Source organism: Orycteropus afer, unplaced genomic scaffold (assembly GCF_000298275.1).
Source record: "Orycteropus afer afer isolate SDZICR_OR568_19922 unplaced genomic scaffold, OryAfe1.0 scaffold00026, whole genome shotgun sequence".
NCBI lineage: Eukaryota > Metazoa > Chordata > Mammalia > Tubulidentata > Orycteropodidae > Orycteropus > Orycteropus afer.
In genome coordinates, this window is record NW_006921613.1 from 10,876,692 (window position 1) to 10,903,514 (window position 26,823).

The window sequence follows — 26,823 nt, forward strand, 5'->3', positions numbered from 1 at the left end:
GATGGGACAGAAGAAACACTCTGAGCCTCATACATGAGTGTGCATTTGCATGTTGTTACACGCAGGCAAGCACGCCTGGTGGGGAGAAGCTGCAAAAACTGCCTACTCCTGAGGGTTCCCTGGGACATCTTGCTCTAATTTTGTGAAATAACAAGCCACACATATTAAATATATTTTCTTAAAACCTGCGTCTGAATTTTTGGTTGACCGAGGTCACAGCAGTGTTTTGCCTTCAGTTACCTTGACTGGAATATTTTTCCTAGTTCCAAAGTTATATTTTATCCTGATGACAAATTTGAATGCTAAATGTGTTCCAGGGGAAAAAGACCAAAGACTATGACATATTTCCTTCCTGAAGGGTTCTGTTTCAGAAGTGGAAGACTGCATTTCTAAGTGTAATTATAACTAGTAACTCTTGAAAATTCTCATTTGGAGTCCTGGATTCAGCACTACTGTTCTACAGTGAGGTCTGCCCTATATTGCCTCTGGTGATAATTCTGCCCTTTGCTGTTTCGTTTTAGATGTTAATGAATGTCTGGATCCAACCACATGTATCAGTGGGAACTGTGTCAACACTCCAGGCAGCTATACCTGTGATTGTCCACCTGAGTTTGAGCTGAATCCAACTCGAGTCGGCTGTGTTGGTAAGATCTTAAAAACTTTTCAGAAAAGGATACTGTTTGTTATTTTTAAAGCAGCACTGAACATTCCATTCTCAAATAAAATTAAAAAAATTAATAATGGAAAAATTTCAGTGTTTCCTAAATCTGGTTTATACCTGAAGGTACCGTTTCTATAGGTAAATTCCCAGTGCATATTCTTGGGCGCTGTAGTTTCTTAGTAAAAGTAAATTACGTGTTTTAAACAGTTTCTGAACAGGTTTGAATTTTCAGACCTCAAGGAAGAAGAATCTGCCTGACACTTTTTTTTTGTTTGTACCCGGTCAATAGATACCCGCTCCGGAAATTGCTATTTGGATTTCCGACCTCGAGGAGACAATGGAGATACGTTCTGCAGCAATGAAATTGGAGTTGGTGTTTCCAAGGCTTCCTGCTGCTGTTCCCTGGGCAGAGCCTGGGGTACTCCTTGTGAGCTGTGCCCTCTTGTGAACACGTGTAAGTTGACAACCTCCTGGTTATTATTATTCCACTTCAGGTCAGTTCTCCTTTCTAGATCCACAGAACAGAAGCCACAGCAGGAGGGACTTGCCGATGGTTTCTACTTTTAAGTCAGAGAAGGTAGATAGATCCTCTCAGCGCTGTTGAGGGTCCTCCCTCCCAACGTGAGAGTCAGAAAATGGCACCTCGTTGAACTTCACTAAAAGATCAGATAGGGTAGGTAATATTTCCATTTGAGGGTAAAGCAGATAGCATTATTTTAAACAGGATTTTCCAGGTCTGTGTTGTTGTTGTTATGTGCCATCAAGTCGGACCCGACTCATAGCGACCCCTCCTTGGGTTTCCGAGGCAGTATCACTACGGAAGTAGATTGCCCCATCTTCCTTCCGAGGAGTGTGGCTGGTGGGTTTGAACCACCAACCTTCTGGTTAGCAGTCAAGTGCCTTAGCCACTATGCTACCAGAGCTCCCAAGGTCTGTGTTACTGATACCATATCGTTTACCTCCAGAGACACATTGATTGAACGCTTTCCTTTTGTCCATTAGTTAGATTCGTTGTTGTTGTTGTTATGTACCATTGAGTCGGACAGACTCATAGTGACCCCTCCTTGGGTTTCCAAGGCAGTATCACTACAGAAGTAGATTGCCCCATCTTCCTTCTGAGGAGTGGCTGGTGGGTTTGAACTGCCAGTCTTCTGGTTAGCAGTCAAGTGCCTTAGGCACTATGCTTCCAGAGCTCCCAGTTAGATTCATTAGTCCATTAGTTAGTTAGATATGGAACACCTAGAACAGACTCAGAGTGTCCCTGAGTGAAAGAGAAGCAATTAATCAAGCAAATAAGAAAAGAAAAATTATTTCGTTCTTACGGTATGACTTGAAAGAAAATTTTAGAATATAATTTTAAGCAGGGGTTAAAAAGCTTCCCATTTTCCACATGGGTCAGATATAGTTTCTCTGGCAAATGTAAGTGGCTGCTATTTACATCATATATTGGAATAGGTATAGAGTCTTCCCTTGTTGAAGAGTCATTCATTCATTCATTTCTTCTAAAATATTTGCTGAGTACCTAGAGCATGTACTTTGTGTGTGCAAAGATGAATTAGACTAGGAGTATACAACCAATTAGGCTAGGAGTATACAACCTAGGAAGCAGAATGTGACCTGGACATATTAGCTATAATTCAATGCAGAGTTCAGTAAGTGCCCTAAGAAAAGAAAGATGAATAGACACAATCCATGATTGTTCACAGAGAAAAAAACACAACCTGGTTTCAAATTAACACTCTACCACTTGTCACCTATATAACTTTGGTCAAGTTAATTTAGCAATCCTGGGTTTCTAAATGTGTAAATACCTACTAGGATGAAATAAAATCGCATATGTAAAGTACCCAGCACAGGACAAATGCCCAGTAGATACTCAGTCTCTCTTAAGAAAGGGAAGTCAGTTCTGATTGGGAGAAGGTAATGATGACCTTGTGAACTTTTTAACTGGGCCTTAAAGGACCGATGAGACCTGGAAGACGAGACTTGAAAAGGATGAGTGATTATAGATAGAGAAGAAGAGAAACAGTAAAAGAGCATTATAGTTAATTTCGTTGATGCTGAAAGGAGCTAAGATTTTTAAGTAGGTGAGTCAGCTCTATAGATTAATAATGTTAGGCAAAGGAACAGAGGTCTGCTCTACCCCAAATCTGGATCAGAGCTACATTTGGAATATATACATAAATACATTTATATATGTACACAGATAATTTCAGAAATCTAGAACAGGGATTATCGGTTTTGGAAAGAACATGATGATTATGAGAAAACTGATTCTGGTGCAGCAGATTAGACTCAGTCTTATGCATGAGTCCCTGATTCTATTACAGTGCTGGTGTGTGGCACTTAAATAAATATTAGTGAGTGAAATATTTGGATGAAAGAATTAACAGAAGGAATCAAAGAAAACTGTAGAAAGTTGTCTTTGGAAACCAAGAAAGTCTATATTGCCATCAGTAGAACCAGAAGGGCAAGAAAGATTTCTAGTCATTAAGGAGAGAAGTAGAATGAGAACCAAGAGAGAACAGTTTTCCCTGAAGCTTTGGAAAGCAGTTGGGAAACAAATGATTCCCAAGGAAATCTACCATTCCTGAAAACTAAGTCTGAACAAAACATAAACTCATTCACTGCTGTCGAGTCGGATCTGACTCATACCAACCCCTCCTTGGGTTTCTGAGGCGGTATCACTACAGAAGTAGATTGCTCAACCTTCCTTCTGAGGAATGGCTGGTGGGTTTGAACCGCCAGCCTTCTGGTTAGCACTCAAATGCCTTAGGCAAAACATAAAGATGAAAAAAAAAGTTTAGGAAATGAAAAGGAAATATTCAAAAAGAAATAATGATTGAGATAGAGAATTAATAGTTCACAAGAGTAAAAGATCAAGAGAGTAGATGAAGGCTCAGACGGGGGGCCCATGCCTTTTATTTGACACTCAGAGTAAAAGCCATTTGAAAATTATTAATATATACAAAGATGTTAACTTGCTTCAGATGGAGGTACCTCATAAAGATCCCTGAAAATGAATCGGTTTAGTTGAATATATTAGTACTTCTCATGAGGATGCAGTTCTGGAAATTTCTATTCAAAAGAACTCAATTTGCTTTTTGTTTCCATAGCTGACTACAAAATTCTTTGTCCTGGAGGAGAAGGCTTTAGACCAAACCCTATCACTGTTATATTGGAAGGTATTCTATTTCCTTTATGTTAAAAGTGTGCAAATTTTGAACTTTCTTGGGTTTATTTACAATGCTGAAAGAAAAAAAAAAAATGCTGTCGTTTTCATTTTGATAGATATTGATGAGTGTCAGGAGCTTCCAGGGCTGTGCCAAGGGGGGAAATGTATCAACACTTTTGGTAGTTTCCAGTGTCGCTGTCCAACCGGTTACTACCTGAATGAAGACACTCGAGTGTGTGACGGTAAATGACCCTTATAGAATGATAAGGTCTTTTGAATATTGAGAACTGACCTCAAAAGTCAGCATGCAGTTACTAGGAAAACTGGAGTGTTTAGCAATATAGCACAGTGGTCTAAATATGCACATAGCCAAGTAAATATGTCACACATGTGGCAGCTTGCACTAATGTTATACTGAAATGATATCATTTCCAATAAGCTCTAAATCTCCCTCTTTTCCTAAGGAAAATGGAGTTTTGTCTCATTTATGCCTACAAAAGAATTTTCCACATTCTTTAGGTACTCCATTTTTATTAGAGTAACACATGTCTCGTTTCAGAAACCTCTGTATTGTGGACTGTCTAGGCTCCTCTTCTTCCTGTCTTTGACCACACATCATCTGTATGAATGCATTAAATGAGCTTTTCTTAGGAGGCAGCCTGTTTGGCTTTATGATGTCAATGTTGGCTCCTGTGCATCCCATGTTCCTGTAAAGATGTAGAATGTTGACCACTTTTAGGTTTCCGAGCACTTGGGCCATAGATCAAGATGAGGGAGGTGATTTTCATCTACACACAGGAGTCACACAACTAGTTGGGGAAGAGACCTCCTGTGTTCTGCATGAGAAACATTTCCCTGGCTCTCCAAGTGACTCATTAGGTGAAGTAGACACTGACTACAGTGTGGAGGAGCATTGTATAAGTGACTCAGCTCTAAGATCCAAAGAGTTAACAGAGATTCGAATCAACCCCCATTGTGTGAAGATAGCGGAGAGGTAAAATGCCTGTCTCCATGTTAACTCACAGGTGCAGGTTCCCGGAGCCATCTGTTGATGGTTTCAGCATATACATAACCTTCCATAGACTTTGTGAACATATTGAGTATATGATTGTCTTTCCTGAAGGAATTTTGAGAATTATAAATTTCCCTCATTTCCATCTCTGCATGTCTTTGAGGATGTCATGGACTTGTTTAGTAGAGTAAGAAGTAAGAAGGCAAGAGTTCATTTTCTAAAACCTTCTTTTGTGAAAATGCATACATGAGCACAAACCAGAGATACTGATGAATTAAACATATTTTTCTTATCATGATTTCAAAGTTCTTTGTATATTTTCTCCTCAGTTCCCAAAGAAGGAAGTTGTTGAATTCACATACCATCTTTTCTTTGGATTATAGATGTGAATGAATGTGAAACTCCTGGAATCTGTGGCCCAGGGACATGTTACAACTCTGTTGGCAATTATACCTGTATTTGTCCTCCTGACTACATGCAAGTGAATGGGGGAAATAATTGCATGGGTAAGTGTAAGCTTTTCACAATAATTCATGTTTGGTCCTCATCGTCAAAGCAAAAAAAAAAAAACCTAAAAGTCCAGCAATTAGTCCTTGGTGTTATGTTATTCACCAAAGTGAGTCCTGCCAACCCTTTACTTAAGTCTTTGTGAGAGCCTCCTCCCCTGTAAACTATAAGCTTGGCATTTTTTCACCATCTCTTGTCGTGGGTGGTTGAGAGTTTTCTTTAAAATGTAATATTGGAAAATCCCAAACAATGGTTTAATAGTACTTCTTTTGTTTGACTTTTGGGTGTATCTTTATACAATTTTATTTACAGCAGTGACCAACCATATTAAAACATCATGAGTCGGAAATGAGAAACTTACTGCCAAATAGCAATGGAGAATTGTTACTAGGCAACTGGGCAGAGAATCATGTAAAGTCTGTTAATGCTACAGCTTCATAATGACTTAGTTTAGTGGCACTGAAATGCCAAGGAATACATTCTTTAAAGGTTTTTTTTTTTTCTTACAGCAGCATAGATAGCTGGAAAGTTGTATGGGAAAGAACTATTTCTTCCCTCAGTAAAGTCAAGTTACATGGTAGGACATTCTTAATTTAAGAAAAGAAACTCACTTTTTGAGTGTTTCCTTATTAATCTGTTGTGATTTTCACTACATTACCAATCCTTCCCTCTAGATATGAGAAGAAGTTTGTGCTATAGAAACTATTATGCTGACAACCAGACCTGTGATGGAGAGCTGTTGTTCAATATGACCAAGAAGATGTGCTGTTGTTCCTACAACATTGGCCGGGCTTGGAATAAGCCTTGTGAACAATGTCCCATCCCAAGCACTGGTGAGTTTTATTGTCACCTTTACCAAAAATACAGGCTGATCTATTATCTGTGAATAGTTGGGAAAGTCAGTGTCCATCAAAAGGAGAGAAGGCAGCATTTTTTGTCTTCATAAGAAAAAATGACCTAACTCATAAAGACAGGTATTTAATTCATAGCTGATCCTGGTCCTTCCAGCTAAAAATTGAATCACAGAACACACTTTTAAAATATACACTAACTCATTCACCATATTTGTAGACTCGCCATATCACAAAAATATAAACATGGTTATCATTATTAAGGAGTTCACTGAAAGACTGGAAACACAGAGCAAACCAAAAAGACAAAGAAATCAACCATAATTCCTATTCTTTTTACTTACTTTTAAGCTACTCTGGTTCCAAAAAGATCAAAGGAAGTCAAGAAAGATGCAAGTATAAAGCAATTATAAGGCAAATGGCAAACAAGGGTAAGAAAGTTGGAACAAGAGTAAGGATGGTACACAAAATCAAAGCTGGAATTTCTACCACTTGCCAGAGATGAGAAATAGTTTTGACTCCAAGCTATTTAGCAACCCCCCCCCAAAAAAATGAAGACACGATCAACAATAAGATTCATAATGACCATGAAGCAGACTCAGCAGTAGAGGAAAGCACAACTCTTCTTGATATTGAAACCTGAGAAATTTCTTATATCCTCATAGAGAAAGAAAATACAGTGTTATTTATGTTTTTTAAAAGTCTAAATTATATCTTTGGAGTAAGTGAGGTGAAGATTTTTATACACTCTTCTTGTAACATACAGCATATGGTATATATCATATATATGATGTTGGAATCATTTAACAATATTATAATTGTGTTTAAATGAACTATCATATAAGATATTGATGAACATAGTCTGTAGTACCTACCTCATTTCCCACAGTGACTAAAATATCCCATTTATTGTCTGATGCTACTTGAAAATTCATGCAACAGATTTTTGAATAATGTTTCATTATATATGAAAATGACATAAACTTCAAATCTCAGTTTGAAACCAGTGTCCCTAAATATAATTTTATTAGAACACAGCCATGCTCATTGATTTACAGTTTGTGTCTGCTTTTATGGCAGAGTTTAACTAGTTTTTCAGAGACTGCCTAGCATGAAAAGCCTGAAATATTTACTTTCTGGCCCTTTAAGAAAAAGTTTGCTGACCCGTCATCTTAACCAATGGTCTTCAAACATTTTGATCATACATGCCTAGCAGTAAAATTCTGAGAGTCATACACACTTGGTGGTGTATATATTTAGTGTAAAAATCTCTCTCTTTATCTATACATTTATTTATTTTCAGTTACATTTTATTAGAACAGTTACTTTTATGAACTGTTCTAATATGTTAAATACATCATAAAATACAAACAAAGTAAAAGTTTTTTTTTTTTTTTTTTAAAGAATTTTATACAGATAGATAGAAGTTCTAATGTTTTCTTTTTTATCCTAATGGATCAGTACACATTCCCCTGCAGACCACTTTGGAGACAACTTTTATAGATTAATGTGAATTTTCAGAAATGTCTGAATTTAAGAATCTACAGAGTCTTAGTGAAATGCAAGATTTCTTCTTCATGTTCAATACTGGCCAAATCCTGGCATGGATAAGCTGTGAAAACTATACATTTTAGGGGAGCTCTGGTAGCATAGTGCCTAAGGCACTTGACTGCTAACCAGAAGGCTGGCGGTTCAAACCCACCAGCCACTCCTCGGAAGGAAGATGGGGCAATCTACTTCCGTAGTGATACTGCCTCGGAAACCCAAGGAGGGGTCGCTATGAGTCGGGTCCGACTTGATGGCACATAACAACAAACAAAAATGAAATTTCTCTAGTTCCAGTGTCAGCTAGTGTGATACCTATTGGAAGGAGAGACTCAAACATTAAGGACATAAAGCAGTAGGAGAAGAGTGTGTTTAATTTTGATTAAAATAATTTCAGATACGTTTTACTGATTTGCACTGGGTTTGACCGGGAAAGCAATGGCCATCATGAGCTTGGACTGATTTCACACCCTACTAGTGAGAGTGGTGATAAGGAATCAACAAAACCTCAGAGGTAGAGGGACCTCAGATTGCATTTAGTTCATATTTTATTATCCACTTGGATGAATTCAGGCCCCAGAGAGAGAGAGAGAGAGACAGTGCTTTACCAAAAGAAACCCAGCTCCAAAAATTGAAGTAATGACCAAGGTTGCTTGCTTGACCCAAATTAGCCATGAGTAGACCTGATGTCAAGAATTTGGCTGGATTTGCTCCATTCTCCCTCTGTCTACTGATGACATGGCTTTTATAGCATTCCTCAAACTCTTAAATCTCTTAATGCAGAATGGAGAGAGCCACTCTTGCCAGTCCCTGGGTCCAGAGTGAGCACTGTCTACGTAGAAACCCAAACACAAGCAGGCAGACCCATACAGGACATGGAGTATGATGTGGGGACCTCTGCTTCTCCCTCATTAGCACATCAGCATGAGATCTTTTTCCTTTAGTGGTTGTCTTAAGGACAAGAGCACATCTGTGGGAATTTTCAGATTGGCTTTTTCTTTTAAATGCTTCAAAATACTGTATATATGAGTCCAATGAACTTTTCAGAAATATTTATGAAGTAATTTCTTTCAGTGCAATTATTGTTCTTTGCTGACCTCTGTCCTACTCCACGCTGCTTTGTTTAACTCCTGCAGATGAATTTGCTACACTCTGCGGAAGTCAAAGGCCAGGATTTGTCATTGACATTTACACCGGCTTACCCGTTGGTGAGTTATGATGGCATTGTCAGAACTTTCTGTTTTTGCCTTTGTGTTAGGAAAAGGGAGTACATACCATTATTTGTTCAGTTTGATTTTTTTTTTTCTCTTACAAGGAAAAATCATTAAGCAATGCCATTTAGTTTTATTGAAGCATTGATTCTTACTTTGAAACAAACTTTGCAAACACTGTTTATCTCCACTTAACTGGCAGCAGTATTTGTTGCTGATGAATAAGAGGACTGGAAAGCTTTTCACAGAATTACAGTCACCCAACCCTGGGCATCAACAAAGAGAGAGATTCTGGGAGTGGGGCCAGCTGACATTTGATTTGACTGTAATTCTCAATCCTTCCTTCTGACTAAGACATGAGTTTAATATGACTTTTCACACTAATCCTTACGTGTAGATTGTTCACACAAAACCCTTGCTGTGGCTCAGTTTTATCTCACATGGCATCTCCTTAGGTCTTCTACTTGAGAATTTCAAATGTGAAATAAAAACCTTTGCAATCTGAAGACCCTTCTGGGAACTGGAGCAGAGATTAGTACATGGTAGAGATGCTTGTGCAAAATTCATAAATACTGCACAGTGTTCAGCCAATGTAGGTTATGCCTTTGTGGTTTAAAACTAAGTAACACAAAAATAGATGGAAAGCTATTGCATTCTCAGAGTTTTTCCCTAGTGTGATTTATATGCAGCCTTAGATGCCCTCTTAAGTCTGAGCAATTGTGTCTAGTAGCAAACATCACCACTTGCTTTGTTCCACCTTATTTCTAATAAGTAAAGTGAAATCTGCATCAGCCTTTCCAATGACCTTGTTTAAGAAAACAAGGGTCTGGTCCAGCAATCAGCCTGGCTACCTTAGTGCCAAATCCATATGGCTCCACAGTCTAGTCAACATCCAAAGAAACTTCATGGTTTGGAAAGAAAAACTGCTAAATGACATTGGCATGAAACACCTGGCCCTTACTACTTTGTTTTTCCCTTTCCCAAAACAGATCTTTTAATCTCCCTGGAATCTCTGATCCAAAGATAAGAGGTCTGTAATAGTCATGATTCTCCATGGACAGACCAGACATGTACCCTAGTGATGCCTGCCCTCCCATATTGGCAGCAAGCAAAGACACAAAACAGCATTAGCAGCTTCCACTGGTAGAGCTGGAAGAGCCCTCAGACATCTTCCAGTCCAAATGCTGTACTTTACAGTTGAGACAGAGGCTCAGAGAGAGGAAGGGACTCAGCCAAGGTCACCCAACTAATTAATAACAGAACTGGGCCCAGAATCCATTCCTGAGTCATAGCTCACTTTGCCTCTAGCTCTTCAAAACTGGAAATGTGATATTTAGCAATATACTTATTGTTACCAGATTCCACCATGACAAAATACTCAGATGACTGAAGAACTTTGTTTTGATTTTTTTAAGCTTTATATTCTCCCTCTGAAAGATCTTAAGATTGTTGGCTATAGAGTCCATTCTAATGGGGTTAAAACTATAGCATGTTTATTAATCTTGTCTTAAAATATAAACTTTTCCAAGTTGAGGTTCAAATAAAATCCAGGCAGGCAAAGAAAATACAATTTTTAATATATCCTCTTGCTATTTTTTCATGCCTAATGTAGCTAGAAATTTGACTTACCCTGTTATTGTTAAACTTGATAATAATACACACTACTTACATTTAAAACAACTGAATATGAATGTAATATTTCATATTTTAACCCACACTGAAAGAATGACATCTGAATTTTTGTTTGTTTGTTGATACACAGTAGTGATGTTCTCAGAACTTTTTAACAATATGAACTCAACAAATGTAAAAAAATCTGAAAACTTAATTGCCTATGTTCAATATAATAGTTTACCCTTTGGAATTCTAAGCTGTTTTTCCATTAAATAAGTTGATTTGCCTTGAAAAAAAATGAAGTCCTTTAGAAAGGGATCAAAAGTAAATCAGTGGCCTATCAAATTTCCCCCTTAAAACAGGCTGGTTTTAGAGTGTGATTCTTCTGAAATCACAGCATTTGAGTCTGTAATCTTCTGCTAACAACTTTTGCAAACAGAGAACTGTGTAGGGGCTCCTGAGACTATAATATCGAAAGGAAAGTAATGACAGTAATCAAGAGCCTGTGCATTGGAAAGCCCTGTAAAGTAGACCAACACTTTACTTCTGTCGTGTTTTGTCAAACTCTACCAAGGGGCTGATGGAGGGGCCCTCCAGGATAGCAAGTGTTTTGATAATGATCTTGTGAAGATTGTATGACTAGAATGTGGAAAAACACGTAGGAGGCAGGCTAGCCTGTCAGCAGATTCCTAGTCTCAGATCCTCACCCACCTCTTCTTGGCTGTGTGGTCTCTGGCCAGTTGCATCCTCTGGCTTGGCCTCAGTTGCAATATCTGCATGGTGAAGATAGTCATCACACCTGGAGACCATCGCATAGCATGGCTGTGATGATTCAGTGAGTAAATACAGTCTGAATGCTTTAGAAATGTACCAGGAACACAGTGAGATAGTCACTATTAGTATTATTACTATTATTAGCCTAGAGGATGTTTAAATGGTCAAGATTTAAAAGTGGGTAAGACAGAAAGTGGACCGAGCCAGGCTGGTAAGAAAGAAGCCTGCCTGTCAGCCTCCTTCAGTCACTGGCCAGCCCTGCTTCTGTAGCCTTGGTCCTGGCTCTGCCCTCACTCCTATTCTAGCCCTGTTTTGATGCTCACCAGCTCCACTTCCAGACTCTGATCCTTTGTTTAACAAATTTGAATTGCACTTTTATCACATGGTGCAGTCAAGCCCAACCTCCAGATATAGGGAGTGCATGGTCTGTTGTAGTCTCCTTTCTTAGTGGTGACACAGTCTTCAAAGTCAACCTGGGCCCAGCTTGCATCTCCAGTTTGACCCGCCTTCTTTCTAAAGGGAGGAGTGGGGGAGTTAAAGTGATATTTGAAAGATCAGAGTTGACTATGACCGTGGGCTCCTCTTCTGTTCTTCACCAGTTCACCTTTGTCACTCTAGCCAAACATCACTGTAGTCTTGGGTAGTGAGGCCACTTGCTCTTGGCAGTTACTTCTATTCAGCTCCTCAGGTGCACAGTTCCCAGTGGATGACTCCTACCTGTACTGTACAAAGCTGCTGTTCTGAAAGAAAACCAAAAAGATAGATACTAAATCAGATAGACACATGAGTGTCTGGAAAGTAGCTTAATTATTTCAATTTGCTGCTCACTGATGTGACCCTACTCCCACCACCACCACGTTAACACATGCACACTTATGTAGGACAGTGAGTTATAAACTGCTGACTTTTAACCCAGTTTACCTGCACAGGGACCCTGTGTGGTGCAGGCAGTCATACACAGCTGCTTTTTTTCTAGATATTGATGAATGCCGGGAGATCCCAGGAGTCTGTGAAAATGGAGTATGTATCAACATGGTTGGTAGCTTCAGATGTGAATGCCCAGTGGGATTTTTCTATAATGACAAGTTGTTGGTTTGTGAAGGTAAGTAGTATTGTAACTATCCAGAAATGAATCAACTGATGAGCTTGTTGACCACATATATGTGCCAAATTTCACAACACTGAAATTTCAGAAATGCATCAAGCTCTGAGAATGGTGAGGGATGTGGTATGGAATGACGTGAAACTTCAAATAGAAGAGTTCAGCTCCCAGTGGAAAAACCAGGCTATGCATTCCCTACCCCACCCCCCACACATAATGTATTAGATTTCCCAGCTAATACAAAAAAAAGCCTGGTCTTCCTGGGCATGTCACACAGATTGCTTTTGTTTCACTTTACTTGAAAGCAAACATGAGTAGTGGGCAGTCATCTTTAGTTGAATCTCTTCCGAACGTAGACTTTGCTACTCCCAAGCAAAAACAAGGTTAATGCAAATATTCCAAACTCATGAGAGAATTCCAAATGGCAAGAGCAGCAAATTTGATTTTATATGAAGAATGTTGGCATGGATGCAAATGGTACTTTTTTCATTTTCAAATTATCCTCCTGTTGCCATGTATATGTACTGTGAGTCTGAGTGTTCCTCACAGCACTTCATATTTTTCCCTACATCTGGGTAAGATAGTGTTCTTTTACATTTTAGTAAAAAGGACATTGCTGGTTTTTAAATAAAGCATGTGCCCTAGGATAGCTAGAATATTTTCCTATGTAATACTTAGCTTGGAGTCTCTAGAAGAGTTATTGTTCACATTAGAAAGGGTTATTACCCCTTAGAGCACATATGTCAACATTTTAATGTTAAAGAACCTTTTTCTCCTAAACTTGGGACAACTTATAGACCAAGAGTAATGTTATACACCCACTCATCACTTACCCACGTGGTTAGGATCCAAAGATCAGATTCTTATGTGAAAATCAGTGTTACATGATAATGGAGGGTGACCACATCACCTCACCCCCTCATACTGTGAATGTCCTGCTGGGCACCTGCTGAGGTCACCTGCCTCTGTTGCCTCCCCCGCCCCTACTTTACCTTAGGAGAGCTCAGCCCCATCTGCTACCCACAAGGGAGGGCTGCCTAGTCTTTCAGAGCCAAGGTGGTCCAAGCACTGCCCGCCTCTCCTGTCTTACCCAGCTAATCCCCTGAACAACCCCAAAATGCCCTTGGTGACTTTGTCTGGGGCAGGGGGCTCCCTGTCTGGCAGGAGAGCCTGGGTACCAGGGGGGTGCATGCTGCCCACGGAGTGTTCCTGCCAGCACCTCACTCAAGCATCTCCCAGCTCTTGCTAGGCAGCCCTGTCCCCTTGTGCCTCTGTGTCCCCTTGAGAATCGACAATCTAAAGCTTTCTCCAAGGATGTGACAGCTAAGCTCAGCCTCTGCCCTTGACCTTAAACTGCAGCTGATGATAGCCACTCATCTGGTGACTTCACCCTTGCCCAGATAGCCTGCCCTACCCTTATCTGTGTCTGCCCAGAAGGGGACATCAAGGAAGCATAAGGAGCTGCACAGGTGCCAGTCAGCTGACTTGGGTCCACATCTCAGGGCTCCTTCTGATCAGACTCCAGGGTCTTGCTTCCTCCCCAAGGGTGGGCCACCTTCAGGACATTGGCTGCTTCTATCTGTACCTCAGCACTCTCTAAGCACCAAGGACCAGCCAGGTAGCATCCCATCCCTGCAGACCTCACTCCAGTCCCCCTCCTCCACTCTGCCAGGCACCCTAGCAGCTTATGGTGACCATGCCCCCTTCCTTTCCTGAAATACCATGCAATACGAGAGTCCTTTCTGCATCCACCAGTCAGGGACCCAATCAGGACCTCAGCGTTTTATTATTGCCAGGTGTGCATCGTTATGTGCAAGACAGTCAGATAGTAGATTTTTTACTTTGGTCATGAATGCAAAATGTTGACTAATGAGATAATTGATAAGTAAGGAGTAGGTGTAGTCCTAACCACATATTTGTTAAATTCTCCTCACCCAAACTTTTCGTTATTATTGTGACCAAGTCAGAACGTGTCCCTAACCCTGCCTGTGTGTTAGTGCGAATCGCATGATAGCCATTCAGAGCCTTCCCAGGGAGACAGCCATTCCAGACCTTGGCCCTAGCCCTTGTGCTTTGGGAGACCATCAAGGATCACCTGAATGGATAGAAAGCATGATGTAGGAGAGAAGGGATCCCATAGCAGATGACCTTAGAGTGCTAAAGTTGGCTCCCTTCTTTGCAGCCATAATCTTCCTCTTGTCATATATGCTTCCTCTTTTCACCATCTTACGGCATCTCTCCTCTTCTATTCAGAGATCCCTCTGATGGTTGCTTTACCCAGGTACTTGTATTTGCCTAAGCAGTAGTCCTTAACAAGAACCAATAGGCAAAGCTACCCATGACTGCCAAGGCAACCTAGGCTGTGCTACACACGTAAGATTGAAAACATGCCTCTGTACCAATGCAAGGTGCTTTGCTTTCAGGGTAACATTCAGTGGATATTGAGATTACGCCAACTTTTGGTTTCTCTTTCAAAGAATGTTCACCTCCAGGGTGAGTGTTTTATCCAGAGTCTGCTACTTTCCTGCACCCTGATAGCTCTCAGAATCAGTAAATGAAGGTTGATTTAATACATCCCTCAACAACACTGAAATTGACATGGATTCCCAAAGTGATTTAGAAAGCACCCCTCAATGCCTCTGCTCTTTCCAAGTATGCACATAATCAGATGTTGGCCTGGCATGTCACAGAAAAGCTTGTCTATGACACCATTTGGCTTCTCCAATGATAATGACAAGTCTACCACTCATCTGTCAGTTTGTCATACTGTGGTGGCTTGCATGTACCTGTAAGGCTGCAGGCTATGCCACCAGTATTTCAAATACCAGCTGGGTCACCCATAGTGGACAGATTTCAGCAGAGCTTCTGGACTAAGACTAACTCAAAGGAAGGAAAAGGTCATCCACTTCTCAAGGTGTTGGCCAGTGAAAACCTTATGAATAGCAGTGAAACCCTGTCTGATGCATTACTGGAAAAGTTTAAGAATATCCTTGAAACATTGTCTGATATAATGCTGGAGTATGAGCCCCTCAAGTCAGAAGGCACTTGACTGGGGAAGAGCTGTCTCCTCAAAATAGAGTCAACCTTAATGATGTGTATGGAGTAAAGCTTTCAGAGTGCCTAAGGCACTTGACTGCTAACCAGAAGGCTGGCAGTTCAAATCCACCAGCCACTCCTCGGAAGGAAGATGGGGCAATCTACTTCCATAGTGATACTGCCTCGGAAAACCAAGGAGGGGTTGCTATGAGTCAGGTCTGACTCGATGGCACATAACAACAACAACAACTAACAACAATTTGCTGATGTGGCACGACTCAAACTGGGAAGAAACAGCTGCAAACATCCATTAATAATCAAATCATTAATGTACAAAATATGACTCTAGGAATACTGGGAGTTGTCATAAATGAAATGGAACACATAAAGATCAATGTCCTCGGCATTATTGAGCTGAAATGGACTGGTTTTAGCCATTTTGAATCGGCCGATCATGTGATCTACTTTGCCAGGAATGACAAATTGAAGAGGAATGGTGTGGTGGTCATCATTACAATGAATGTTTCAAGATCTATCCTGAAGTACAGCATTGTCAGAAGCTAGGGTAATATCCATATGCCTACAAGGAAGACCAGTTAATACCACTATTATTAGAATTTATGCACCAACACCAAAGCTAAAGACAAAGAAATTGAAGATTTTTACCAACTTCTGCAGTCTGAAATTGACCAAACATGCTGTCAAGATGTATTGATAATTACTGGTGTTTGGAATGCAAAAATTGGAAATAAAGAAGAATCGCTGGTAGTTGGAAAATATGGCCTTGGTGATGGAAATGATGCCAGTGATCGCATGATGGAATTTTGTAAGACCAATGACTTATTCATTGCAAATAATTTTTTTCAACCACATAAATGGTGGCTATACACATGGACCTCACCAGATGGGATAAACAGGAATCAGATGGACTACATCTGTGGAAAGAGGTAATGGAGAAGCTCAGTATCTTCAGCCAAAACATGGCCAGGAGCCGACTGTGGAAAAGACCATCAATTGCTCATATGCAAGTTCAAGTTGAAGCTGAAGACAAAACAAGTCCACAAGAGCCAAAATATGACCTTGATTATATTCCTTCTGAATTTAGAGACCATCTGAAGAACAGATTTGGCTCACTGAACACCAGTGACCCAAAACCAGAGCAATTGTGGGATGACATCAAGAACATCATCCATGAAGAAAGCAAAAGGTCATTAAAAGGACAGGAAAGGAAGACATGACCAAAATAGATGTGAGAAGAGACTCTGAAACTTGCTCTTCAATGGAGAGTAGCTAGAGCAAATGGAAGAAACGACCAGATAAAAGAGCTGAACAGAAGATTTCAAAGAGCAGCTCAAGAAGACAAAGTCATTTATTATAATGAAATGGGCAAAGACCTAGAGTTAGAATACCAAAGAGGAAGAACCCGGTTGGCATTTCTCAAGCTAAAAGAACTGAGGAAAAAAATCAAGCCTTGAGTTGCAATACTAAAAGATTTTACAGGCGAAATATTGAATGATGCAGGAAACATCAAAGAGGATGGAAGGAATACGCAGAGTCATTGCACCAAAAAAAAAAAAAAAAAATTGGTTAATGTTCATCCATTTCAGGAGGTGGTGTATGATTAAGAACCAATAATACTGAAGGAAGAAGTTAAAGCTTCACTGAAGGAATTGGCAAAAAAAAAAAAAAACCAAGATTCCAGGAATTGACAAAATACCTATTGAGATATTTCAACAAACGGATGCCACACTGGAGGCACTCACTCGTCTATGCCAAGAGATTTGGAAGACAGCTATCTGGCCAACTGACTGAATAAGATCCATATTCGTACCTGTTCCAAAGAAAGGTGATCCCATAGAATGTAGACATTATCGAACAATATCATTAATATCACATGCAAGTAAAATCTTGCTGATGATAAGTCAAAAATGGTTGCAGCAGTATATTGACAGAGAACTTCCAGAAATGCAAGCTGGTTTCAGAAGAGGACATGGGATAAAGAATAGCACTGCTGATGTCAGAAAGATGTTTACTTGTGTTTTATTGACTATGCAAAAGCATTTGACTGTGTGGATAATAACAAATTATGGATAACGTTAAGAATGGGAATTCCAGAACACTTAATTGTGCTCATGAAGAACCTGTGCATAGACCAGGAGGCTGTTGTTCGAACAGAACAGGGAGACACTGCATGGTTTAAAATCGGGAAGGGAGTGTGTCAGGGTTGTGTCCTTTCACCATACTTATTCAATCTGTATGCTGAGCAAATAATCTGAGAAGCTGGACTATAAGAAGAAGAATGTGGTTTCAAGATTGGAGAAAGAGTCATTAACAACCTGCGATATGCAGACAACACAGTCTTGCTTGCTGAAAGGGAGGATGACTTGAAGCATTTACTGATGAAGATTAAAGACTACAGTCTGCAGTATGGATTACGCCTCAACATAAACAAAACAAAAATCCTCACAATTGGACCAACAAGCAGCAGCATGGTAAGTGGAGAAAAGATTGAAGTCAAAGATTTCATATCGCTTAGTTCTGCAATCAACACCAATGGAAGCAGCAGTCAAGAAATCAGACGATGTATTGCACTGAGAAAATCTGCTGCAGAAGACCTCTTAAAGTGCTGAAGAGCAAAGATGTCTCTTTGAAGACTAAGGTACGTCTGACCTGAGTCTATTTTCAGTAGCCTCGTATGCATGTGAAAGCTGGACAACTAGTAAGACTGAAGAAGAGTTGATGCTTTTGAGTTGTGGTGTTGGTGAAGAATACTGAAAGTGCAATGGACTGCCAGAAGATCTAGCAAATCTGTCCTGGAAGAAGTGTAGCCCGAATGCTCCTTGGAAGTAAGAATGGCCAGACTTTGTCTCACCTACTTTAGTCATGTCAGAACGGTCCATTCCCTGGAGAAAGATACCATGCTTGGTAAAGTGGAGGATCAGTGAAATAGGCGAAGGCCGTCAACAAAATGGATTGACACAGTGGCTGTAACCATGGGCTCAGGTATAGCAAGGATTGTGAGGCTGGTGCAGGACCAAGCAGTGTTTTATTCTGTTGTATATAGGGTTGCTATGAGTGGGCACCAACTCAGCAGCACCTAGCAACAACACAACAATGACAGTTACCCTCAGTGTGTTTCTGTGAGGGAGAAGGTGCTGGGCCTATGTCATCTGGTCTTGTGTCTGTTACACAGAGAGGTAAAACCCACCCCAAGTTATGCAGGAATTCACACTCTGGCAGAGTGAGTAGTCCTGAAGTTTTTCCCCCCATATAAGCAGGCGTACTAACAGGTATCTGTGAAACCTTGGTTGTTACATTTGCCGCCCCCTTGTGGGAACTTCTTTGGCTGAGCCAACTTCTGTGTGTAAATGTAGCAGTGGCACTGAGGGCCTCTGTTGCCTATGTTATAGGCTAGTACCCTGTACTGGGCTCAGTTAGATTGTTTCACAGGAGCAGGGAGAAGAGGAACATGTGATTTGCTTTGTGGTAGCCTGGACTGTGCAGTAACATTTGTGATGTCATGAATTAGAATTATATTAGGTGCATGTTTAAAAACAAAGGAAAAAAAGGTAGACAAACTCCCTTATGAGCATAGTCCAACCTCTGGAGCATACAGTATCCATTCATTATTTTCGTAGGTAATAAGAGTTGAGCTATTTTCAGCATTTTTTTGTGCAGCTTCTCATGTTGCATTTCCTTGCTGTGACTGCCATGTTGCAGTAATTTTGGTAGGAGCCCTGCTACTCCATGATGGTCCATGGACCAGGAGCACAGAGCATAGGTACCAGCATCACCTAGGAGCTTGTTGGAAATGTGAGATTCCAGGTCTTTCCCCAGCTGTGCTAAGTCAGAATCTGCACTTTAGCAGGATCCCAAGTGATTCCCATGTACCTTAAAGTTTGAGGTGCTCTGTTCCAGGGACTTTATACTTCCAGACAAAATGAGCTTCAATGAATCATAGAATCCTGGGCTTTTTGTAAATACAGTTTAAGATGTTCTGTGATCTTGCTCTACACCCAAAAGTCCTGGCTCTAAAAGCTGACTTTCATGACTTTTTTTTTTTTTTGGGAGGGGGGGGGACATGAGCATCATTAGAGTCCATATATGGTCATAAATCTAGTACTCAGTTTTATTAAAAATATTAGTAAAGTGGAAAATTTCAAAAATGGGTTTTGATTCTTTTATTTTCTTTCTAATAGAACAAATCAAAATAAGAAAACATGCATTTTTATGTGCAAGGCCTCTCTGACTTGACTACCAGAGTCTGTTCTCCTTTGAATTTGATCCTCTTCTGCTTATAGATATTGACGAGTGTCAGAACGGCCCGGTGTGTCAGCGCAACGCCGAGTGCATCAACACTGCGGGCAGCTATCGCTGCGACTGCAAGCCTGGCTACCGCTTCACCTCCACTGGGCAGTGCAATGGTATGTGGTTCCCCCCTGGCTGGCTGCTCCTGCTAAAGAGGTCCAGCTACCCAGCTTCCAGTGACTGGATTTCTTCTGAGATGGTTAGATTGAAGAACCTGAATTAACCTTGAATTAAGTAACATTTACATGGCTGAGCTCTAATAACTAAGTTGGGGGGGGAAGCTAAAATGACTGTACACTTTTTAATAAACAAGTAAATCATGTACATAAATTTCATATTTGCCTGTCCACTGCCCCTTCCCTAGAAATACTCCACCACCACCACCTCACTCTCAGAGGAGGCAGTGACGGTTCAGTGGTAGAATTCCCACTTTCCATCTCAGCCACCCATCCCAGGTCTGGGTTCAGTCGCTGACCAGTGCACCTCAAACACAGGCATGTCTGTCTGTCTGTGGAGGCTTGCACGTTGCTGTGATAGCTGAACAGATTTCAGTGCAGGTTCCTGACCCGGATAGACTAGGAAGAAAGGCCTATCTATCTACTTTTGAAAATCAGCCAGTGAAAAACCTATGGATCACAGCACAGCATTGTCCAATCTGCAGCCAGTCATAAGGCTGGCATAGGACCAGGCAGCATTTTGTTCTGTTGTGCATTGGGTCACCATGAATCAAGGCCATCTTGATACTAGATAATAATACATGCATGCACATGCTCCCTTAACCAATATTTAGGACCAATTTTTTTTTTCTTTCTACATATAATGCACTAGGCAAGTGAGGTTGTCACCATCTCAGCCACACATCCCAAATCTAGACAGTTGAAGCTCTTCTGAGCTTGCCAAGATTAACCTGCACAAATCAAACAGAGGCAGCAGCAGCATTTTTTTTTTTAACCTAAATATCTTAAAGCTGAAAGATCACTCACAGATGGCAGCAGATATTAACAACGTTTTTTAGCTAATAAATCACCTGCAGTAAAATCAGGAACTGTGTCCACAGTGGGTTAAATTTTTGGTTGTTCAGAGATTTAGTAGAAGTAAGAAGGATGAGTAAATTAGTAAATTCAATTGATGGTAAATTAAGTATCTGATTCTATCTTATAGCTAGTGTTATAAAAATTAAAACTCTTGGTGTTTTAGCCAGAAGCAAAATAATACCTTGGAATAAATTTATGTAATCATTGTATATTTAGCAAGGTGGTCAGGAAGAATGTGTTATTTTGCCTAGGGCACCTTTTGCAGGGAATTTCCTGGATATTTTATGCATTTGTGAATGAAACAACACAAGGGAGCATGGTCAGATTTTCCTTGGATTTCCTTGCCCACGAGTGATTAAGTGGTAGGAAGTGTACTGCTCTCGGCAAGGCATTTTGCATTGTTTTACGAGAACTTGGTGGGAAGAGAGTGTAATAGCAGAACAAAAAAATCACTTTGAGTATCAAGACTTGTTTTGTTGAGCTTAAAGGAACATGTGCAAGTGTTTAGCGTTTTGTCAACAGAGCTGTTGTTATGCATTTATATTAAAAAAAAAAAAAAACAGACCAGGAGAAGTGGAGACGTCTCTGATATGAACCACAACACCCTAGTGCAATTTGGCATTGATACCACTTCCATGCATTTTACTCCTAATTTGTATTTCTTTGAAATTGGGTGAAATAATTCCGTTTAAAATAATCACTGATTATATAGAATGTGCCTTTTCACACCACTTCATACTCAGGCAAGAAGCGGGAAGGAGCTCTTTATATACCAAGATGAGAACTGTAGGCGTGGCCTGCTGGAGATTAAGCCCTTTTGTATTTTTTTATGTTGTTGTTGTTATGTGTTGTGGAGTCAGACCCAACTCACAGCAACCCCTCCTTGGGTTTCCAAGGCAGTATCACTATGGAAGTAGATTGCCCAACCTTCCTTCCGAGGAGTGGCTGGCGGGTCTGAACCGCCAGCCTTCTGGTTAGCAGTCAAGTGCCTTAGGCACTACGCTACCAGAGCGCCTGTATTTTTTTTATAGTAACATTAATCTATTTAAAACAGGTCAGGCTTTACCACTGATAACTTTGGTAGTGTTATTTGTAGCCAAAAGCTCCATTTTCTGCATTCATTGAAATCCTCAGCAGAGGGAGAATGTGCTTGAACTTTGTAACTGCTCAGCCTCTAGGGTTGAAGACTTCACTCTGGAAACAGCTTTCTTTACATCTTTCTTTTCATTTTTTTTTTTTTTTAAGTGTCTTTAAATGCTATCCCATAGTTGACGTGTTTCGGACATGTTGTGAAATATTTCTCTCCCCCTGCATTTAAAATGAGAAGAGCTGGAACTTTATCTCTACAGATTTTTATTTGAACTCATAAATACATCATGTCAGACTCCAAATCACTACTGGCCATAGCTGAGAGATTGGAGAGAACAATATGATATCTAAGGCCAGGAGGCCACTTTGCCTCAGGAGCTGGACAATTAGAATAAATGTTGTCCCATTCTTTCCCAGCTGAAGACAAGAGGCAGGTTCTTCCCAACCACTGTGTATGGTCTCCTTCCTCTCAGCTGACCCAGCCTCAGACATCATCTCCTGAGAGTTTAGGGTAGAAATCTAGTTTTCTTGTTTCTGTCAAAACAAAGTAAGAATTTCACAATTAAGTTAATTATAACTTTCTGTTTCCCCAGTAAAACCTCAAAGGCTCCATGTTACATTTTCCATTTTTTCATACCATCGTGAAATAGGCGATGGTAGAAGAAAAAATCCTAACTGCAGATCCCTTTCTAAGAAAATCCTTAATGCGCCCCATACCCTTGTGGGACCCAGATATGAAAAAAGCAATTGTCTCCTGCATATTCTGAGATCCATTACTGTCTGAAGGTGCCCAAGAGTTGGACCATCTGCAGGAGGCCCTGAAACACTCTTGCTCAGAATTAGCTCCCTTCACTGAGCTTGGAAGTACAAATTAATTTCCTCTGCCTGTCCTGGGAACAATATGCTGATTTGAAATCCATTTTTTCAAATGGAAATAATTATAATTTGTTAGGTTAACCAGCATTTCAGCATAGAAGCATTAATAGTTCCTGATCTCTCTCACATAGTCCCATTCTAATGATATACTGAACTTCAGATGGGCCTTTTAAATGGTATGGTGATTCATAAGCTGTAAATGTGCTATATAGTGGAAAGGTAGTTGCAAAAATGGCAACCAGGGCACATAAAATGGAGGGAATAGCTACCTGTGTGGCATGAGCAAGGCTTCTCTGTGCAGCTACCAGAGTCCACTCCCAATTGTTGTTTTCTCAGCAGGCAGGGCAGGCAAACAGCCGGTTGAGATTATTCAACTAAGAGAAGGGCACTGTTGTTCCCTCTAGCATGTACAGCAAAAATGGCCATCTGCTGTGTGCTCTGTCTTATGACATTGGAAAATCAGCGTGGCTTAATGTTCTTCAAATTATATTTGCTCTAAACATAGATTATTGAGAGCTTTAAAAGAATTAAATTGAGACCAAAGTAGGCATGTAATTATGTGATTCGTGGACACATGTGTGAAGTTCTACTCCTCAGATAATCAGATTTTAGGAGAACAACACATATTCAATTGATGATAAGTATAACTTGCACCTTAAAGACTGGCAGAGGCAAGGTGAGAGGTCTTTCCTTTGAACAAATATGAATAAATAACATTAGGATTGTCAAATACTGAAAGAAGCCATGTGTAGACATGGACACTTGGTTAGGATGGAACAAAAGGTCATGGGAATAAGACAAAACAATGAGGTGAAGCTTAAATAAGGGACCATGTGGGTTGTCCTTCAAGAAAACTAATCTGAGCAACAGGGTTTGTTTGACTTTGATACACATTTCCAAGGGAAGCCATGAAAATGCCGTGATTTAAGGCACCAAATCTAGGCTCAACAACATACTCCAGTTAATTCCACAGGCTGGGGTACTGCATAAGCAAATAATCAGATAGAAAAGCTTCTTCAGCTTAGATCCCCCCCATTCTACTCCTAAGTTCTCACACTTTTCAGAACATATTTTTAATACTTCCCTCGTTTACAGTATTTCATGTGTTGTTAACTTAATCAGAATATGCCCAGTAAATGAAAGTAAGTTTTGACCAGTTTGGAGACAAAAAGGAACAGAACACCAGTGTCTGTTTTACTGCATTAGTTTAGAACTAGGATTTATCCTGAGTCCAATACCTGCAAGTAACTTATCCAATTAGATTTTTCCTTCTAAGCTTTCACTTATGATGCTTAAGATGTTTTTATTTGCAGATCGCAATGAATGCCAAGAAATCCCCAACATATGCAGCCATGGACAGTGTATTGATACTCCTGGAAGCTTCTATTGCCTTTGCCACACTGGCTTTAAAACAAATGCTGATCAAACCATGTGTTTGGGTGAGTATGTGATTATTGTTTTATTTTTTCTTCATATCCTATTGAAAAATTCACTTGCCATCTGAATATATTTGAAATTAAAGACTAAATCTCTCTTGTTCCTTTACTGCTTTGCTATTTACAAAACAAAAACACAGACAAGTGTACACAGTGTTAATATCCTTTGGCATTTCATCTTTTATAATGTGAATATAATAAACACTTTCCTTGATAATCATTTGGCTGTCAGTTCCAAAATAAAACAAAAAACATTTTGCTAAAGAGGAAGATAATAAGGTCAAAATTTTATTGTTATTAATACTAAAAGCTCATTATTCTATTACAATATTTACCTTAAAACGTGGCTATGTCTTATTGTTCTCTGGAACACAGTTTATCTTTTGAGTGTGAGTATGGGTACTTTTAAAGAAGGGTCTAGTTTGTACCAAATTCTGAAAGACAGATTTACGTTTTTAAAAAAGAAAAGTTAGGAATAATTCTCCTGGGGGAAAAGAGCTCAGGATTTTAAATCTCCCCCCTGGTTTCACTACTGAATCAAGGTACTGAGTTAGAATAAACTTCAAATGTTGTTCTTGTTGTTGTTATTTGCCGTCCAGTCGGCCCCGACTCATAGTGACCCCTCCTTGGGTTTCCGAGGCAGTATCACTACGGAAGTAGGATTGCCCAACCTTCCTTCCAAGGAGTGGCTGGTGGGTTTGAACCGCCAGCCTTCTGGTTAGCAGTCAAGTGCCTTAGTCACTATGCTACCAGAGCTCCAAATAGGCAATCCATTTTCTCCCTTTCCTCCCTTACTTTTTCTACTTTAAGGCAATATCCTTTAAGTCTACTGGGGTCTTTAAGAACATGAATCACTTTCACAGCTGGAAGAAGAACAATCAATAGAGGAATGCTTAAAATGCTTGCCTTTGGCTCTAACTGGATTCATCAACTTGGAAACAATCTTACGAAGTTTTGTCTTCTCTAGGGCAGATAACAAGTTTTAAATTAAAGGGGCATAATCAGCCCTGCTCATCTCTTTGGAGCTAACCCCTTCATCACCATGAAACCCTGCCCAACGTTCTCCTCATCCCATCTGAATTATGCAGAACTCCCACCCCTGCCTCACCAAAGAACTTCACCAGCTTGGCTAAAAATGAACCAAAGCAGAAGTTGTTGAATGCTGGCAGGTTGATTCCTCTGGATACATCCTCAACCACACACACGCATTAAAGTCATTCTGGAGCCAGCCACAGCTTCTTGATTTAGGATCACAGATAATTTATCTTCATGTCCAAAATTTGAAAGGAAAGGAAATCCTAACTCTAAACACTATGTTTTGCTAACTTTAGACATTAGTTTCCACTCCTTTTCCCTCCTCTTTCAGCTTCACTCTCACAAAATCAGCAGTAGCAACTTTCTTTCATTTCTTTACATCTTTTTTCTTCCTTAGTGTCTGTACACCCACTCTTTACAGATTAGTTACTATGGAGAGATGCAAAGATGTATATGATGCAAAAACAGCTTTACAAAATTGTCGAAGAGAAAAGACATAGACCAGTAAAAAGACAAATTACAGTGCAGGGAAGTATGAAAGAACTAAATTAAGTGCCATCTCATGGAATAGTTAAAGAAGAGTGAAAGAAGTCTGACTGGCATGGTCATGTTTTTGAGGCATGGATTGGGGAAAACAAAAGGATCTCTAAAATGCTAGGTGAGTTAGAGAGCTGAGATGTTTTGTTGCTGATTGTGTGGTAATGTTGGGCAAGTCACTGCTTTTTTGGTAAATTTGGAGTGAGAATCTTAAAGGCTGACGTTTGCCAAAGGTGGCAACAGATCAATACCCAGATGCACACAGAATGTTTCCATTTTCAAGTGAAAATATTTGAGAGAAAGTGGCAAGGATAGAGAATTCTACAAGAAAATAGAAAAAAATAATTCTTGTCCAGTTCTCATGTCCTTAGCTTGCCTCCTTTCACATGCCAACCAAGGAAAGGATTTATTCCCAAAGCTTAGACTTGCCTCTTACTGGTTTATTACAGGGAGCTACCATTCACAGAGCTACATCAAGAAATTATAAATCTATGCCCTCATGCCCTTTTGCCCTTGGTAAACTTGTAACCTGTTCTCTATTTTCTTCCTTTATTAATTATGTTTCTCTATGACTTTTACTCCTACTAGACATCAATGAGTGTGAAAAAGATGCCTGTGGGAATGGAACTTGCCGAAACACAATTGGTTCCTTCAACTGCCGCTGCAACCATGGTTTCATCCTTTCTCACAACAATGACTGCATAGGTGTGTGTTACACAATGATTGTAGAAGAATAGCACATCACCAAAGGAAGTCAGTTTTATACATGTCCTTCATAATTAGCATCCTCTCCAGTATGACAGGGTCTTTCTTTAATGCATGGTATCAGATGCATAAAAGTTGGTTAAAAGTCTCATCAATTATAGTGTGCCAATTAAATATCAAGTATAGGAGCTACCTCCATTCCTTTTGTTGAAATGCTCATTGTTGTTGTTGTTATGTGCCGTCGAGTCGGACCCGACTCATAGCGACCCCTCCTTGGGTTTCCGAGGCAGTATCACTACGGAAGTAGATTGCCTC

General features: G+C 40.1%; 1 protein-coding gene across 1 annotated transcript in view; it reads left to right on the forward strand.

Annotated features, from left to right (window-relative positions):
* The window catches only part of FBN1 (fibrillin 1), a 357,319-nt gene that overhangs the window by 281,162 nt on the left and 49,334 nt on the right, over positions 1-26,823 (forward strand). The window contains exons 38-48 of the mRNA XM_007935310.1: positions 522-644; positions 951-1,115; positions 3,778-3,846; positions 3,953-4,078; positions 5,232-5,354; positions 6,030-6,188; positions 8,888-8,959; positions 12,327-12,452; positions 19,790-19,912; positions 24,109-24,234; positions 26,392-26,508. Coding sequence (XP_007933501.1) covers positions 522-644; positions 951-1,115; positions 3,778-3,846; positions 3,953-4,078; positions 5,232-5,354; positions 6,030-6,188; positions 8,888-8,959; positions 12,327-12,452; positions 19,790-19,912; positions 24,109-24,234; positions 26,392-26,508 — 1,329 coding nt within the window. The remainder of the gene's footprint in view (positions 1-521; positions 645-950; positions 1,116-3,777; positions 3,847-3,952; positions 4,079-5,231; positions 5,355-6,029; positions 6,189-8,887; positions 8,960-12,326; positions 12,453-19,789; positions 19,913-24,108; positions 24,235-26,391; positions 26,509-26,823) is intronic.